The sequence below is a fragment of the Musa acuminata genome, chromosome BXJ1-2, assembly GCF_036884655.1.
Source record: "Musa acuminata AAA Group cultivar baxijiao chromosome BXJ1-2, Cavendish_Baxijiao_AAA, whole genome shotgun sequence".
Classification (NCBI taxonomy): domain Eukaryota; kingdom Viridiplantae; phylum Streptophyta; class Magnoliopsida; order Zingiberales; family Musaceae; genus Musa; species Musa acuminata.
In genome coordinates, this window is record NC_088328.1 from 8,489,804 (window position 1) to 8,508,078 (window position 18,275).

At 39.3% G+C, this 18,275-nt stretch overlaps 1 protein-coding gene across 2 annotated transcripts; it reads left to right on the forward strand.

Annotated features, from left to right (window-relative positions):
• The first annotated feature begins 4,300 nt into the window (after nucleotides 1–4,300).
• Nucleotides 4,301–8,953, forward strand: LOC103975146 (UDP-glucuronic acid decarboxylase 2). 2 transcript variants are annotated; one of them, XM_065086179.1, is made up of 7 exons: nucleotides 4,301–5,123; nucleotides 5,883–6,025; nucleotides 6,158–6,292; nucleotides 7,046–7,125; nucleotides 7,218–7,301; nucleotides 7,501–7,575; nucleotides 8,276–8,953. In XM_065086179.1, exons 1-7 carry the CDS (start codon nucleotides 4,489–4,491, stop codon nucleotides 8,615–8,617), a joined length of 1,494 nt encoding a protein of 497 aa, XP_064942251.1. In that variant the 5' UTR covers nucleotides 4,301–4,488; the 3' UTR covers nucleotides 8,618–8,953. The 2 variants fall into 2 exon arrangements, with proteins under 2 accessions (XP_064942251.1, XP_064942242.1); XM_065086170.1 differs by lacking the exon at nucleotides 6,158–6,292.
• The last annotated feature ends 9,322 nt before the right edge of the window (nucleotides 8,954–18,275 follow it).

The window sequence follows — 18,275 nt, forward strand, 5'->3', positions numbered from 1 at the left end:
GATCCCATGGAATTTTAAAGGCAAGGAATTAGCTAATCAAACACATTTCTTATGCAATCTCTTTTGGAACTAGTACTAATATGTGGTACGATCCTTGGGTGAATGGAAAGAGTATATTTCAATTATATGGCGACAGAATACGAAAAGATCTTGGGGCTCCCAAAGATTGGAAGGTTTCCGAGTTCATTGCTAACGGTACCTGGTGTCTCCCTAATCCTATTTCTCCCGAAATGTTATCACTTTGGCCGACTATCATAGCTATTCCAATCAGGAACAACTCTTCAGATATACTTATTTGGCCTCATGACAATGGCAAATTTAGTGCCACATCCGCATTGAATCAAATTAGGCAAAGAAATAACAAGTGGGTCCCAAGCAGTTGGACATGGGATCGACCGGGATCACAAAGACACTCCTTATGTACATGGCAGGCCCTTCTCAATAAACTACCTACAATAGGCAATATGAAAAAAAGAGGTATCTATCATGTTAACCGATGCTCCCTTTGTTTGCAACAAGAAGAAACTATTGACCACCTCTATTTTGCTTGTGCTTATACAAAATGGATATGGAAGGAGATTCTCCAGCGATTTGAACTCAATAGACTGCCGCAACCAAACTTGCACCAAGAACTAGGCGACCTTATGCAATGTTTCTCAAGAAAAGGGCCACTTACACAACTGGCAAAGGTTACTTTCAGATGCGCTATTTGGTGGATGTGGAAGGAGAGATGTAATAGAATCTTTGAATGTCAACACACAAACAATGCTCAGCTCTTGAAAGAGATTATTAGAGACTCAAGATCCTGTATGGAGCATGATCTCAAAACCGAGCACTTCACCCGAAGAGAAAAAGATATTTTTATCAAATTTAATTTTGCTATTAGCTAAAGATCTTGGGAATGATGCCAAATAATATACCCACAGGTAGTTATAGTCTACAGCATGTGTAGTCATAACTATCGCATTCGCACTCTATGAGTTATTTGGCTTTGTCTATGACTTATATATATAAAGCTATTTGTAGAAACTTTACATATAATCAATTTACTTTTACTTACCAAAAAAAAAAAATGGATGAGATCCAATAAGAGTTAATAAGAGATTATTAGATAAAGACCCACTAATCTAAGAGGCTTGGGTTATTGGATGGAGATCTAGTATCCAATAGGGCGTGATCTATTAGGGTTAATTGGGGACCTCTATAAATAGGAGGGAACTAAAGGCTCATAAGCTGAGGCTTCTTAGTGGTCACCTCCTATTCTCCTATCTCCTTCTCCTCCTCAGATAGCAAGCGTGGAGATTTGAGAAGCATCGTCGTAGCCCTACTATGTGGATCACCGCTAGAGAGGAGGACGTTTGACCTCCTTCATCCTCTCCAACAGATCAATAGGGATTCAAGGATATACGATCTCCCTAGGTAACACAACTATCTTACATGTGATTTTCTGTGCCATGGGTTTTGTGTACCAATCTTCGCATGATAATGAATACCTTTTGGGGAAATTTACGATTTTTATTTTTCTGTTCTACCACTACGCATATGATATCGCCCCTAAATTTTTCCACATATATTATTATTAATTTTAATTAATTATTTTTATCAATAATGTAGGTTCAATAAAGTTAATATGTTGATTATTAGTCAAGTTTTAATAATTTATATCAATATAGTATCGGAGATAATGAGGGGCTCGAGTAGTAAAGGTTATTCGTGGACGGGGTCAAATGACACATTTTAGCATGGAGCAATCACTGAGTCATGCCTCATACATATAGGGTTAATTTAGACAATGTTAAATCTTGATGAGAATGCCAAGTCCTTGTGTGAGAGAGTTTGTTATACTTTAATTAATTCTACGTCTCCTTACCCAAATTTAGCTTAAATATTTTGACCAGTAGCTTGTGTTAAGATTAAAATTGACTTATAAAGATTCAATAGGTATATTATTATCAATTTTAACTTAAGTATTTTGATTAATAATTTAAATTCAATGAAATTTACAAACTAGTTATCAGTGATGAGTATCAATTACTAACATATATTTATATTGATTTATAAATTTTATATGTAAAATCAACATTGACATTTTACTTTCTTTCAGAAATTTTTTAGATGATGTTACAGAGTAGAAATAGATTTGATGTTATAATCATTCTCTATACATGCAAATCCAAAACAACATCTTCTTTTGTATGGAATTATAGGACAACATAGCCCCTATAAAGATTTAAACGGAACACTGCATGAACTATAAATCAAAATGAGAATTGGTATTTGCTGGCAAGAAAAAAAGGATTGAACACTCTTCTCCGTAACAAAAGGAGTTAAAGAAAGAAGAAAGAGAGGTGGTGGGAGCACAAAAAGAATTGCATACAATTTTCTTTTCTTTTTATGTTTATATTTATATTATTTATTTGGTTTTTGAGGCATTGGAACATAAAAGTAGAGCTATCGAGTAGTTACTAAGCAAACGGAAGGAATTATTTTGACTTTATTATTCACTAATGTATAAGAAAAGTAATAAAAAAATATATTAGAAGGGAATCATGTTGAGATTGTGAATTGTGGACTGTGACATAGAAGAGAAGACTTTTAATTTCTCTTTTCCAGCATTTATCAGTGCCTTCCACTCCTTCTCTACTAAAAAGCATCTTCCCATGTGGTACCAGCAGGCATTCTCTTCATGCATACAGTAACATGTGGCACAAGTATGCATTCTCTTCATTCAGGCCACATCAGGTCATTGACATGAGGAGAAGTGATCAATTATTGTGCTCTTGTGCCATCACAGAGAGAGTTGACTCTGATGGTGGTTAAAAATATTTGATTTGGTGAATTGTTCGAGTCATGAATTGTTCGACTTGGTGATCTGACAATGAAGAGCAATAATATATATTTGAGAATTCGTTGAGGATAGAGCCACCCACATCCAATTTTTTATGAGTGGCCTCAAGGTGCTTGTCAAGTTTGAATATTTCAAACTGTGTAGATACATGTTTCCATCAAACGTAAGTTTTGTGCATGGCATTTTCATGACAGGGATCCTTTGAGGTAGACAATTTAAATATCATTAGCTAGTAGGGGTGGAAACTCCTCGCCAAACTTTAGTTAAAAAATTAGCATCACAAATATTAAAATTTAGTTTAGTTCAATTCTCCAACTTTACATGTCATGAAACCACATTAACCCAATTTCTAATAGTCACTGAAAGCAATTATATCTTAAAGAAATTATCATTTTCCCCACGTACTTTTGGAGCACTTGTGTATACGTACATATCCGGCTTCTTGGGGGCATCTAAAACTACCATTCACAATTGAATTGACTGGTAATTATCTTTGTCAGACACACAAGGGTAAAAACTAATGAAACAGTTTCATCAATCAATATATAAATCGGTGGATTTATTGGAGAAGTTGTGTTCCCTCCATGATTGATATTGACAATCCAGAAAGTGGACACCTTAAATTTTGGGGGCAGGTAGACTGCGTTGATTGCCCCCTACTTTGACTAGTCTGCGAGGCTCTCTCATGCCTTTGTTATGATCCCTAAGTTAACATCTCAGACACCGTCATCCCCACAATGTAAACATTACCAATTTCTTCAGACCACGGCAGCTAAGGGATCTCAACGCTATCACTGTCATGTCGACGAAGGGCGCCGTGCACTTGCCAAGTTGCAAATAATTGACACAACATTGCAGCCATAGCAGCCTCCTGACTGGACTCCTCAAACACCATCATTCTTTATTTCCATAAATAAAACGATTATTATTATTATTATTATTATTATTACCTGTATAGCTAACTCACTGCACCACGACTCTGTTAAGGGAGTTACGGGCCCCTTGGAACTTGATGTCTCAGCACATCCTGTTCGTCCATTTGTGTCTGTCTGATGCTGCTTGCCGGAGGCGAGTTGGTGATCGCACACCCTTTTATTGGGAAAGAACGATACATAATAATCTCCCTTAATAATGTACGTGGTACAGTTTAAAGATTTAACGTTCCGTCGGGGCAGAATAATTGGACCTTTTGTCTCCTTCGTTATAGCCGTACGTGGGACCCACACTTGTAGGTTCATCCTGATGTCCACTGAACAGGAAGGTTAACACTGGGGTAGAATTTTAACGCGTAGAAAAGTAGTGCTTTTTGTCCTACGCCTATTCTTGCAAGACTGATAGAATCAGCCCGGATGAAATCGCGGGGCAAGAAGTGATGGCCCAAGACACGGGCCCACTTCCCTTGGGTCAATTCTGCACGAGGCTCGCGTCTTCCGAAGAACTCCGGGGTGATTCGGCCGAGCTCCGAACCAGTTCCTCGGCAAAATTACGCCCGAGCCCTTGGCTCTCGGTTTCGCCTACAAGGAGCGCCACCCCGTCCCCTCCCTCGAAGAGCGACAGGGAAGGCACGTCCGTCGCCGCATTTACGTACAACCCCCGGAAGCCTTCTCCCTTCGGGAACCCGGTCCTTTGTCGTACCCGCCATGGCCTCCGAGCTCATCTACCGCGGCCATGACGCCGCCCACACGCCGACGAGCGGCGGCGCCGGGTACACACCCAAGCCGGAGAAGCGGCTGCTCTGGTTCTCACGCCCGCTCCGCTACCTTATTCGGGAGCAGCGCCTCGCCTTCCTACTCGTAGGCATGGCCCTTGCCACCCTCTTCTTCGCCCTCGCTCCCTCCTCTTCCCCCTCCTCCTACTCCTCCGCCGCGGCGGCCGAGCTGGCCCTCCGCTCGGCGATGGAGCTGGCGAGATTCGGCGAGCACCACCGCCACAGGGCGGCGTTCGAGGCGGCGACGTCTAGGGGCTTCGTTGGGGGGAAGGTGCCGCTGGGAATCAAGCGGAAGGGGCTCCGCATCGTGGTAACTGGCGGGGCCGGCTTCGTGGGGAGCCACCTGGTGGACCGGCTGATCGCTCGTGGGGACAGCGTCATCGTGGTGGACAACTTCTTCACGGGGCGGAAGGAGAACGTGATGCACCACTTCGGGAACCCCAACTTCGAGCTCATCCGCCACGACGTCGTCGAGCCGCTGCTGCTCGAGGTCGACCAGATCTACCACCTCGCTTGCCCCGCCTCCCCAGTCCACTACAAGTTCAACCCCGTCAAGACCATCATATCCTTTTCTTCCTCTTCACTGATCTGTTCATCTCCTTCTTCCTCTAAGATTATTTTTCCCTCCATCTAAACGCATGTTTCTAATGGTAAAAAATTGGCTTTCGGTTTTTATTTCTGGCATTGATGATCGATTCCAATTTTTCTCACTGTTTCATTCAGAATCTTCCGTTTCGTTGGGTAGTTGTTTTGGGTCTTTTCGACTGTTCTTGTTGCAGTCTCTAATGAATTCTGCTGTCTTTTCGATTTGGTAAATTTGTAATGAAGTCCTTGTTTTCCAGTTATATTCTTTCTTGGAATTTCCCAAAATCGTGATCTGTCATCTCTTCTGTTACCTCAAATGGATTATTTTCTGCTTTGAGCTTCTTTCTGTTTAACAATTTACAAGACATCTCCTTTCGGGTTGTCATGTTACGCGAGATCTTGATTTCATGGGTTCATCAGTCCTCGGTGCTGGTTCTTCTCATGCTTACAGATTAATGAAACCATGACCCCATTTTTCTGGTCTTTTTTATAATATGTGGGTATATTTTCCGAGATCAAATTTCTTGTTCATGTTCTTTGTTTTATATACAAACTTATTAGTTGGTTCAGAAAGCTCTACTTGTTTAATAATGGTATGTGGTTGGATGGTAAGTTGATGACCTCCTTGTTGGTGTTCTAGCAAGCGAAATGAATCAAATAGAGAGTAAGGAGAAAGTGCCAATTTTTTCTCCTGGTGAAAGCCTTAATTCATTTAGCCTCTTGTTGTGGATTGCACAAAACCAATGTGGTGGGAACTCTCAACATGCTTGGCCTGGCCAAGAGAGTGGGAGCCAGGTTCCTCCTCACCAGCACCAGTGAAGTCTATGGTGATCCATTACAGCACCCTCAAGTTGAGACCTACTGGGGCAATGTCAATCCCATTGGTATGCATCCTCTCTCTCTCTTTCATTTCGTTAGCTTTGGCTCTGGCTCTCTTAGAATATTAGGTGGAATAAAACCCATCCTAAGTGGAATAAATCCTTTCTCTTTTTCGTTTCTTTATTGGAATTTCTTAGGGTGGGTTGCAACTTGGAACTTGCAAGTGGACCCATTCCATAAGGAGTGTCTTACGGAATGGAATGGGTATCTATCATGTACATGGCAGGCCCTTCTCAATAAACTACCTACAATAGACAATATGAAAAGAAGAGGTATCTATCATGTTAACCGATGCTCCCTTTGTTTGCAACAAGAAGAAACTGTTGACCACCTTTATTTTGCTTGTAATTATACAAAATGGATATGGAAGGAGATTCTCCAGCGATTTGAACTCAATAGACTGCCGCAACCAAACTTGCACCAAGAACTAGGCGACCTTATGCAATGTTTCTCAAGAAAAGGGCCACTTACACAACTGGCAAAGGTTACTTTCAGATGCGCTATTTGGTGGATGTGGAAGGAGAGATGTAATAGAATCTTTGAATGTCAACACACAAACAATGCTCAGCTCTTGAAAGAGATTATTAGAGACTCAAGATCCTGTATGGAGCATGATCTCAAAATCGAGCACTTCACCCGAAGAGAAAAAGATATTTTTATCAAATTTAATTTTGCTATTAGCTATAGATCTTGGGAATGATGTCAAATAATGTACCCACAGGTAGTTATAGTCTACAGCATGTGTAGTCATAACTATCGCATTCGCACTCTATGAGTTAATTGGCTTTGTCTATGACTTGTATAGATAAAGCTATTTGTAGAATCTTTACACATAATCAATTTACTTTTACTTACCAAAAAAAAGTGGACCCATTCCAGTTCCTAGATCTAAAACAAATTAAACATGTGGTATATAGTGTACATTGCATTAGTTTGATGCCATGGTGTTGTGTACAATCTAAAGAAGTATCTAACAAGCAGTTGGAATCTTGTTTGGGTTTTGGGTGGGACAATGGGGACCACAGGTGTTAGGAGCTGCTACGATGAAGGCAAGCGCACCGCCGAGACACTGACAATGGACTACCACCGTGGTGCCCAAGTCGAGGTCAGTCAACTTGTAACTAATCCATATTGCTTAGATTAATCTTCTTGATTTGCGTTTTTGGTATAATAATATGATAAACTTCTTTGATGCAGGTGAGGATTGCTCGGATCTTTAACACTTACGGGCCTCGCATGTGCATTGATGATGGCCGGGTTGTCAGCAATTTTGTTGCTCAGGTGATTTGTATTTAGTTTGTATTTAGTTTTGATATCAGATCAGATCAGATACAACTGGGCTTATATCTTTAATATTTGTATTTAGTTTTGATATCAGTACCTTGTTGCAAGACATGGAGATTTGTTTTAATAAATAAGGGGAGATGGCATGGACTAGTGAACGCAATAGTGCTTTCTGAAATTTGATGTTATGATTTAGGCCTTGAGGAAGGAGCCATTAACGGTTTATGGGGATGGAAAGCAGACAAGGAGCTTCCAATATGTATCTGATCTGGTACGGCCTTCTACCATGTTCTCTACCAAAGCTGAAATGATATGCCTATGTTTTATGTATATTAATTTAACTTTTGTGTTGCAATGCCAGACACAGCAGAAGTCTTATTAGTTCTGTTACATACTTGCCCCAACTGGACCAGCTAAGCTCTTAAGTTGTTGAGGTAGTGTGGGTCCGAAGGACACTTTGACATTTAAAAACAACACATTTAAATGAAAAATCAACCTACTATGTCCAGACAACGTGAGCTTTATTGTCTAGGCTGCACATGCTCGTCCTTTGCTCCATAATGGGCTCACCTTTTCAAAACATGGTCTTTTAGCTATTCTAGCATCAATTAGATAAATCATGCTTGAACATCTCGGCATCACTGAGATAGTAATAGCTTTGCTGTCAGTGGCCTCTTTGCCCTTGCTAGAAGGGTTCCCCATGTTTGAATCTTGGGAGTGATGTTTCACTTGATATGACATTGGGTAATTCACATATAATTTCTGTAGAATTCATCATGGTGCCTTCACTGTAGTTCTCCATAAGACAAGAAAATGGACAATAAGCATTTCTGAGATCATTACAGTTTCAACAACAGTAGTATTCTTAAAAGTGGTAGTACCATGCTTGAGAAGGGAAAGTAGATATTCTGCTGATTTTATGTATGAGAATCTCGTGTGATATTCTCTAAGCATTCAGGGCTAAAATACAGGTGGAGGGGCTGATGAGGCTGATGGAAGGTGAACATGTTGGCCCATTCAACTTGGGCAACCCTGGAGAGTTTACGATGCTGGAGCTTGCAAATGTGGTGCAGGAAACCATCGATCCCAATGCGAAAATTGAGTTCCGTCCCAACACCGAGGACGACCCCCACAAGCGCAAGCCTGACATCACCAAGGCCAAGGAACTGCTTGGCTGGGAGCCCAAGATCCCTCTCCGCCAAGGTCTTCCGCTGATGGTCTCTGACTTCCGCAAGCGTATATTTGGTGATCATTTTGACGTGAATCCATCCACCACTACCACTTCAACAGCCACTGGCACAGGATTCTCTTAAGCAGCAAATTGTTCTTGTTGTTTTTGCTCACTCTGGGACTTAGTATGTGCTATAGAGGGAGGAAACGAATCATAAAATCCCCAGTGGGTATCAAAGAAGAGCAATGAGAGAAAGATCAGCACTTCATTTGTGTTCTTAATAGGTTGACCATTTTCCCATCGCTTCTTGCTGTGTACGTTACTACTGCAGGCTGAGGGGATCTACCTAGCTTCATTGCAGCAGCACAAGATCCTTAGGATGCTATTGTTTTAATATAAGCAGGTTGTCCCTCTGTGTTGTTACTAATGTTTGATAGTCTTATGTTTCTTTGAATAAATTGATAGTATTTGTTGTGTATCGTCTTTGTCTCTGGTGGGCCAATGCCCTCTCCTTTTTCCTCGGAAAATTATCTTATCTGCTTCTTGTTGTGTGGTGGTATGTAAACTTTGTCCTTTGCAGGCTGTACATTCTTGGATACTGTAGTAGATAATTGGTGGGACACATGAAGAAGAAGGATCAGGAACCAATAAATTGATTCACGTACATAAGCACAAGTGGGCAGCATTGAACACTCAGTTACATTGAATCAAAGGGTTATAACTCGTTACACCTCGACCAGTTTCATCCATTTGTGCTGAGAACTTACCTTGTCAATTACTGCAATTATCAGATCAGAATACCTTCATGGGGTTTACCCAACCAACCAAACCCCTTGTTTAAGGGGTTTATGTTGGGTCCAGCCCATATGTGGGCTTGGACAAATTTGGGTTATGAGCCTAAATCAAAGAAATCAAGAGAGAAAGGGCAAAATTGGGTGATGGCCTCAAGAGAGAAAGGGCAACATTGGGTGATGGCAGTGCGTGGGTGAGTGAACGTGTGCGGCGACGTGCAGAGAAAAGAGGAGAGAGAAAGTAAGGTTTTTCTGTTTGACGATCGGTGGCCAAACGTTATCAGTTTTGACCCAAATTTTATGTGGAGAATCCTTACAGCAAACTCTACAATCCTAACGGTGTTGATCTGCAGTTTACCCTCTCTAAGGTACTTTCCTGTGATATATATTCTGTGAGACCTAAAATTCTCTTTTGAGGAGATCCATCTATATGCTAGAGCCAAGATCTATGTTTTGATGTTATTCTGATCCTCTAGTTATTCTAGAGAAGACCTACTGTAAACCTGTTATCATTATTATTGATAGTGAAAGTTTGAGGTGGACTACGGTCCCGTGGTTTTCCCACATTGGGTTTTCCACGTTAAAAATATTTGGTCTCAATGTGTGGTTGATTTTTGATCTATTGTTTATGCTGTGCTAATTGATATTTTCATTTGGATATCAAGTTGGTATTTTGATGAGGAACCCATTTTGATACACAAAGAGGGAAAAGAATATTCCGCTTTAACAAGGTTTTTCCCAACAAGTGATATCAGAGCAATAGGTTGTTTGGTGCTAGTTTTCTTGTGTGATTGAAATGGAGTCTGATGGTATGATTAAATTGAACTCATCAAATTATTCCACTTGGAGGCGTCTGATGGAAGATTTGCTCTATTGCAAAGATTTATATAAGCCTATCAAGGTTAAAGATAAACCTTCTATTATGGACGATAAAGAATGAGAAGTTCAACATAGAAAAGCTATTGCCTATATTAGAAGATGGATGGATATAAACTTGCATGAGCATATTTCAGATGAAACCAAAGCTGATATTGTTTGGCAAAGGTTAGAAAACCTCTTTGCGAAAAAGATAGTGGGAAATATAATTTCTCTCCTCAGAAGGCTTGTAAATTTGAAGTATAAAGATGGTGGTAACATTGTTGAGCACATAAGCCTATTTCAGAGTCTTGCAAACAAGTTGGTTGCTATGAAAATGAATATAGATGATGAGATGCAGGGATTATTACTTCTCAGCTCTTTACCAGAAAGTTGGGAAACATATGTGGTGACTATTTGTAACTCCACGCCAGAGGGGACTCTAACTATAGATATGGTTAAAGACAGTTTGCTAAATGAAGATGCTAGAAGGAAAGAACAGGGTGAATCTTCTTCTGGTGTATTTGTTACTGAAAAACAAGAAAAACGTGGAAGAAGTCATAGCAGAAACCCATATGGATATAGAGGAAGATCCAAGTCTAGAAGAGATATCAAATGTTTTCACTGTAACAGGCCAGGTCACATGAAGAAAGAGTATAAGTTTTAGAAGCGAGAACATAATGAAATGAAGAAAAATAAGAAAGAGACCAATACAGTTGCTGTTGAAGGTAATATCACTATTGTCTGTGATGAAGGTTATGTTAGTCTTGTAGCTCAAGACAGTAATTGGGTAATTGACTATGGTGCTTCATTTCATGCTACTTCTCATGGTGATTTCTTTAGATCTTACACTGCTGGTGAATTTGGTAATGTCAGAATGGGAAACAGTGGTACATCTAAGATTGTGGGTATTGGAGATATTTGCTTGGAGACTAGTATTGGGAGCAAATTGATACTCAAAGATGTAAGGCATGTCCCAGATAATCGTATTAACTTGATATCTACAAGGAAACTTGATGATGAGGGCTTTGCACATTATTTTAGTGAAAGCAAATGGAAATTCACTAAAGGTTCTCTAATTGTGGCAAAATGAAAGAAGATTAACTCTTTTTATGTCATGGAAGCTAAGCTACACAAAGGAGAGATTAATGCAATTCAAAAAGGTGAAAGTATAGATTTTTGGCATAAGAGGCTTAGACATATCAGCGAGAAGGGACTTCAAACTCTTGCTAGAAATCAGTTCTTACCAGAGTTGCAAGGTACATCTCTTAAATCTTGTGATCATTGCTTAGTTGGAAAAACACATAGAGTTGCATTTAAGACATATCCATCATCTAGAAGATCAGATGTTATTGATTTAGTTCATACTGATGTATGTACTATGCAAACTAGAACTCTTGGTGGTACTCTTTATTTTGTTACTTTTATTGATGACCATTCCAGAAAAGTGTGGGCTTTTGCTTTGAAATCTAAAGACCAGGTACTCGATGTTTTCAAAGAGTTTCATGTCAGTGTTGAAAGAGAAACTGGCAGAAAACTAAAGTGTATTCGATCAGATAATGGTGTTAGGACCGGAGCGGCACTAAGAAGGGGGGGGGGGGGGGGGGGGTGAATTAGTGCAACGGTAAAGTATGATAAACTTTCGACGATTTAAACACTTTTGGAAACTTCATACTATAAAAGCAACGTTTCATTTGAAATCGTTTCAATTGCGTTTTAACTTGAAGGCAGTAAGCTATTGAAGGGGTTTGCAGTAAGGTAATAGCAGGAAGTAAATGCAAACCAGAGAAGACGGTAGTTTATAGTGGTTCGGTCAATCGTGACCTACATCCACTCCTTCGATTCCTCTTCCGTCGAGGCCACCGGCATCCACTAACGATCTTCCTTTACTAGGCGAAGATCAACCTCCTTCTTACACCCCTCTTACAACCTCTTACAAGTGGTTCACCCCTTTTACAAAGATTTCAAGAAAAAGAAAGGAGGTGAACACTCAAGCTATTGAAAACAAGACTTTTCCTAAAGCTTTTCTCAACTTCTAGCTTCTCAAAAGGTTGTAATTGTTGAATCTCGTATTTTGATGATGAAACTCCTTGATATATGTTTATGATTTAATCTGCGTTTTGAGTGACGCAGGGTGCATCGATTAGGATGAGACAATTAAAGCAGGAACATCATGTTGTGCCGGAGGAACATGTCAGAAGATTGGACGTCGGGCCGGTGGATCGGTTGACGTATCGACAGAAGGCTTCGGGTCGTGGACTCAGGCATCGGGCCAAGAAGAGTGGGTATTGTGCCAAGGATATCGGAGTTGCGGAGTCAACTGGCCGATTGGGCAATAGGCTGCAGGAAAGGACGATGCGCCGAAGAATCGGACGAAGCGTCGAAGGACCAATGACATGCCGGACAACTTGGTTAATTGCTTAGGATTAATTGTCTCGATCGAAGTTTTTATTTTGTGTGTGCAGGATTAACTACGATGAAAGTTAGACAAGCAGCAGGAGTTGCGCCGGAGTCAAGTTCATGATCACGTTGGGAGTTCGAGAGTTCGACGGAAGTTCGGACGATCGTCTGAGGTTCTGCGAGAACAGATCCGAGAAGTCCAGAAGCTTGCCAAGCGAAGCTCATCGGAACTCGCCAAGTGGATCGTCGCAAAGTCCAGGAGTTTGCCGGAAGTCCGCAGGAGCATCACCGAGGGTTCATCGGATGATCGACGGAAGTTCGCCGGAAACTCGCCGGAAGAAGCGATTGACGCACCGAAGCAAAGCTGCAGAAATTGTCTTAGATCTAATCATAGTTAGCACGTTGATTAAGTTGGAAAATGGGAGGTGATCCCATTAGCTTAATCTTGGGGCAATTGGGCCCCTGAAAGACTGAAATTGGGCCGAATGGAGCTAACCATTCGGACCCTGATTGCACCAGGAGGTGCAACCGCCTAGGCCAGGAGGTGGCACCACCTGGGCTAAGCCTCCCAGCGAGACTGGGTGGTGCAACCTCCCCAGCCAGGAGGTGGCACCGCCTGAGCTCAGTCTTCGAGCTAGACTGGGCGGTGCAACCTCCCTGACAGAGAGGTGGCACCGCTTGAGCTCAGTCTTCGAGCAAGACTGGGCGGTGCAACCTCCCTGACAGAGAGGTGGCACCGCTTGAGCTCGGTCTTCGAGCTCTGGCAGAGAGGTGCAACCGCCTCAGTCAAGAGGTAGCACCGCTTGGGCTCAGTCTTCGAGCTCTGCCAGGCGGTGCAACCTCTCCAGTCAAGAGGTGCAACCGCCTGATCCCGGAATTCCGGGATTTGATCGTTTTGAGCTCCAAATTTGAATTGGGTTGGGGCCTATAAATACCCCACCCATTCAGCACTGAAAAGATACTGATCCACACCGAATTCTTGATCTTTTCAGTGACTCTAAGAGCTCAAATTTGTGTAAAGTTCAAAAGTTCTCCTCTTTTCTGTTCTTCAAGTCTTGAGTTGTAAAGAGAGGAGAGAAAGGATCTGTAAGGGTTGTCTCCTGAGCCCGTCAAAAGGAGAGAAACTGTAAAAGGGCAGTTGGCCTTCGCCTATTGAAGGAAGGCCCCTAGTTGACGTCGGTGACCTCGCCGGTGGAGGAAGCCAAAAGTGGAGTAGGTCAAGACTGACCGAACCACTCTAAATCTCTGGTTTGCGTTTATTTTGAGCACTTTATCATTACTGCAAACCTCCTACATAGCTACTGCTCTCTGCGCTTTTACGAACAAGCTTCTAAGTTCTAATCTTTCCGAATCTGCATTCAGACGTCAAAAGGTCTTTTTGTACGATCTTTACATTGCAGCTTACATTTACGTCTTGAATCTGTTTATAACTGCGAACTGTCTTCTGCGCTTTTACGAACGAGTTTCTTTGCAGTTTACATTTACATTTTGATTCTATTTATAACTGCAAACTGTCTTCTGCAATTTTACCAACGAGTTTCAACATTTAGACGTAAAACTGCATTTAGACGAAAATCGGCTTTCCTCGCACAATCATCAGATTTCAGTTTACGTTTACGTCTTGATTTCAGTTGCATACTGCCTTATGCGAATATACAAACGAGTTTCAAAGTTCAGACGTAAATCTGCGTTTAAGACGTAAATATGCGTTTAGACGTAAATATGCTTTTTGCAGATTACTTTTTGAGCTGTACAATAGCAGCACATTGTCTTTATACTTCTGCTTAAACTGCGCTTAGACGTAAACTGTGTTTAGACGCAAACTGCGCTTAGACGCAATCTGCGCTTAGACGCAAACTGCGCTTAAACGCAATCTGAGTTTAGACGCAATCTGCATTTAGACGCAAACTACGTTTAGACGCTAACTGTGTTTAAACGTAAACTACACTTAATCATAAGTAATCTTAGAATCGGCTTTTGCATCAAAATAGTTTTTATCGAACGAACGCAGCTTTCGTTTTTAATCGCTGAAAGATTTCCGCTGCACTAATTCACCCCCCCCTCTTAGTGCTCTCGATCCTAACAATTGGTATCAGAGCGGGGTATTTCTCATTTCGGATTTACACCCGAGAGAAATGGCTCTTCAAGAGGGCTTTTCGGTCTTTCGTCCACCGTTCTTTAACGGTTTGGACTATACTTATTGGAAAACTCGAATGAGAGTTTTCTTGATTTCTCTAAATCTGGATTTATGGAATATCATTGAAAATAGTTTTCAACTTCCCTCTAAACCGATGAACGAATGGTCGGATTTGGAGAAGAAGTATTTCTCTTTAAACGCAAAGGCTATGAATGCCTTATTTTGCGCTTTGGACAAAAATGAGTTCAATCGGATTTCTACGTGCGAAATAGCTTTTGACATTTGGCGAACACTTGAAATCACGCACGAGGGAACTAGTAGTGTCAAAGACTCGAAAGTTAACTTTTTATTGCATGATTTCGAGCTTTTTCGAATACAACCAAGCGAGACTATAGGCGACATGTACACCCGTTTCATGGATGTCGTCAATAGTTTAAGAGCTCTTGGAAAATGTTTTTCGGACTTTGAACTCGTAAACAAGATTTTGCTTTCTCTTTCTAAGAAGTGAGATTCAAAAGTAACTGCAATACAAGAAGCTAAAAACCTAAACAACTTACCACTTGAAGAACTAATTGGTTCATTGATGACATATGAAATGGTGCACAATGCACATGATGAACATGTTGAACACAATTACCTTCCAAAGAACAGGAAGGATTTAGAACTCTGGACAAATGAATGCCACTTGAGCGATGACTCAAGTGATGAGGACAATGATGAACAAAACAACCTTCCAAAGAACAGGAAGGATTTGGGACATAGAACATTTGAAGACCACTCGAGCATAAGCTCAAGTGATGGTGAACTTAAACTACAAATGAAACGAAAATTAAAAAGCAAAAAGAATCCAACTACTTGCTTTAAACGCAAGAAGAAGAACAAAAATTGGGATGAATCGAGCTCCTCCGAAGAAGAGAAAGTCAACAAAAGTAAGGCGGCAAACTACGCCTTAACAACCCACAATGATGAGGTAATCAAAATCCCCCTAATTTATTTTGAAATTACTTGATGCTTTCATGATGTATTTTTCTCTTTTAGTTTAGAATTAATTTTCTTAAAAATTACATGTTAAAAAAAATTATTATGATCATACTAAGTAATTTCGAAAATGATAATATTGCATATTTTATGATAAACAAATAAAATGATCTTGATTGAAAATATGAAATCATGGTTAAGAAGTAATAATGTGCATTACGTTGATTTCCATTGTTATTTCTCGATTTTGATTAAAAATCATGTTTGATTTGAAGAAATGCATAATGATGAAATTAAATATTTCGATTAACAATTTTATGCATGAGATTTTAAGCCGATGATAAGCATGTGTTATTCTCATGAGTATATTTGAAAAACTATGGCAAAAATATGCTCGAATGCATGAACGTGTTAAGATTATTTTTCGGACATTCTTGATTCAATGTTCAAAACACTTAATTGCCATGATGATCTTACACTATAACATGTTGGAAATTATATGTTTTGGATACATAAATTTTTATGATCATGAGCATGTTTTATCTTCATAATTGAACTTGAAAATCTATAGCAAAATCTTATCCGAATGCATGAAAGTACTAATTTCATTTTCGGATTCACTTAACAATTGGTATCCTAACAATCGGATTTTCTCATACACTTTTGAAAAATATTTTTCTAAAATGGATTTGATGAAATGATTCCTGCTTATAAATTCCATCTTGAAATATGAATGATAGTGTCTTTGCTTGCAAAGATTTGTTTCACATACATATCTCCTATGATTTATGTGCAGAAAAAGAATTTATAAATCATAATACAATGAGATTTCTTATGCAAAAATAAAGTGCTTTTGTGATTTTTTGCTAAAGAGAATAATTATTAAAATCATGATCTTGATAATTATAACATGAAGCTCTTTATAAATCAAGATCGTTCATTATGCTCCCTACATTTATCAAAAAGGAGTTCTTCAAATGAAATGCAACTTGTCTTTTGATTTCATGATATTTGGTGAATTTCGAAATTAATTTTAATGACTTGATTATGAGTTTCAAGTTGACGATTTAATTTGAATAAGTTATGTCTAAATCATAATCATGATCTTGCAAAATTGAAATCACAAATAATATCTTTTGGTATTCATGAATTGATACTCACAATATGAAAGTATTGGTATTCATGACTTGATTTTGATTGAAACATTACATGCTTAAATTAATCATTCTTCTATGTTTCAAAAATTCTTTAAATGCCTTATGTGATGATTGAAAATTAATTTGCTTTATGATGAATCACGAATCATGACTTGATCTATGATATTGAAATATTTTAATCATGATTCTTGGTTATATAATTCCTTTGCCCTATTAAAAGGATTTGTTGAATGAATCATGTCCTTTTTGAACTTTCTTGATATCATGACAAGATTTTGTAATATGGCCTGTATGATAATTAAAAATTTTGGCCATTGATTACTCCCTTCTTTTCGACAAAAACAAAGGGGAGAAAGCTTTTGCTAGTTAGAACATGCAAAGAAAAGCAAGTGCAATCTTGCACATGAAGCAAGTGTTGAATTGCCATGATTGAACCTAAGAATCTTGCTATGCTTTTGTGCTTATATGTTGTGATGAAAATATAGCTTCATGTTATAAAAACTTGCATATATTTTAAAATAGCTAGAGCTACTTCTCCTTTTGTTGATGATAAAGGGGGAGAAATATATGAATTGATACTATAAGTGCCATATTTGAATTTTCATCATGTTAAGATATCAAGAACTTGCATCGTAATTCTACTTGATGATATCTTGTCATGTGATGAAATGCTACGATTTGTTGCTAAAATGATGCATGCAATACTTATGTTTTCTACGTAATGTATTGCACATAATATGAACCTTGATTAAAATTGCCTTGATTTGAATTCAAGGTTTATCTCAATTATGGAATTTTGAAATAAGAATGATTACTCACCTTTGTCATGATTTAGAAATCGACAGAAAGGGTTTTCCCTTCTTTTTGACAATGACTAAGGAGGAGATAACTTGCTAGCACAATTCAAAAAAAAAAAGGCAAAAATTACAAAAGAGAAGAAATTGCTATCTTGAACATCACCGATAATTGCTAGCTTGAAATGTCAAGAAAATGCAAAAACTTATTTATTTTCTTGCACATATAAATAGAAGATGCAAATGTAACACTTGCCAAATTGTTTGCTTGCCTCATGTAAAACATTATCTCTTGCTAGTTTGGCATTTTGCTAGCTTGCACTTTGCAAAGAAAGCAAAAATGACACTTCTCAAAAGAGAAGAAAGAGCTTGTTATCTTGAACATCACAAGCTTGCCAAACAAAAATATGCAAAAGTGCTATCTTGCCTATCTCAAGAAGCAAAACTTGCATATCGTAAAAATTTGCTAGCTTACAACTTGCATATTTCAAGAAGCAAGAGTTGCCTTCTTGAACATCTCTAAATTGCTAGCTTGCAAGTTCTAAAATGTTGCAACATTGCTAGCTTGCATAAAAGTGCTATCTTGTATGCTGTAAAACTTGCATATCTAAAACTTGATAGCTTGAATGTTCTAAGCATGATGTAACATTTGCTAAATTTTCTAGCTTCAAAACTGCATGATGATAAA

Coding starts and splice junctions, on each gene's coding strand:
- LOC103975146 (XM_065086179.1), top strand. CDS start 4,489: ATGGCCTCCGAGCTCATCTACCGCGGCCATGACGCCGCCCACACGCCG. Junction 6,026..6,157: donor GGGCAATGTCAATCCCATTG/GTATGCATCCTC, acceptor GGAATTTCTTAG/GGTGGGTTGCAACTTGGAAC. Junction 6,293..7,045: donor AGACAATATGAAAAGAAGAG/GTATCTATCATG, acceptor TGGGGACCACAG/GTGTTAGGAGCTGCTACGAT.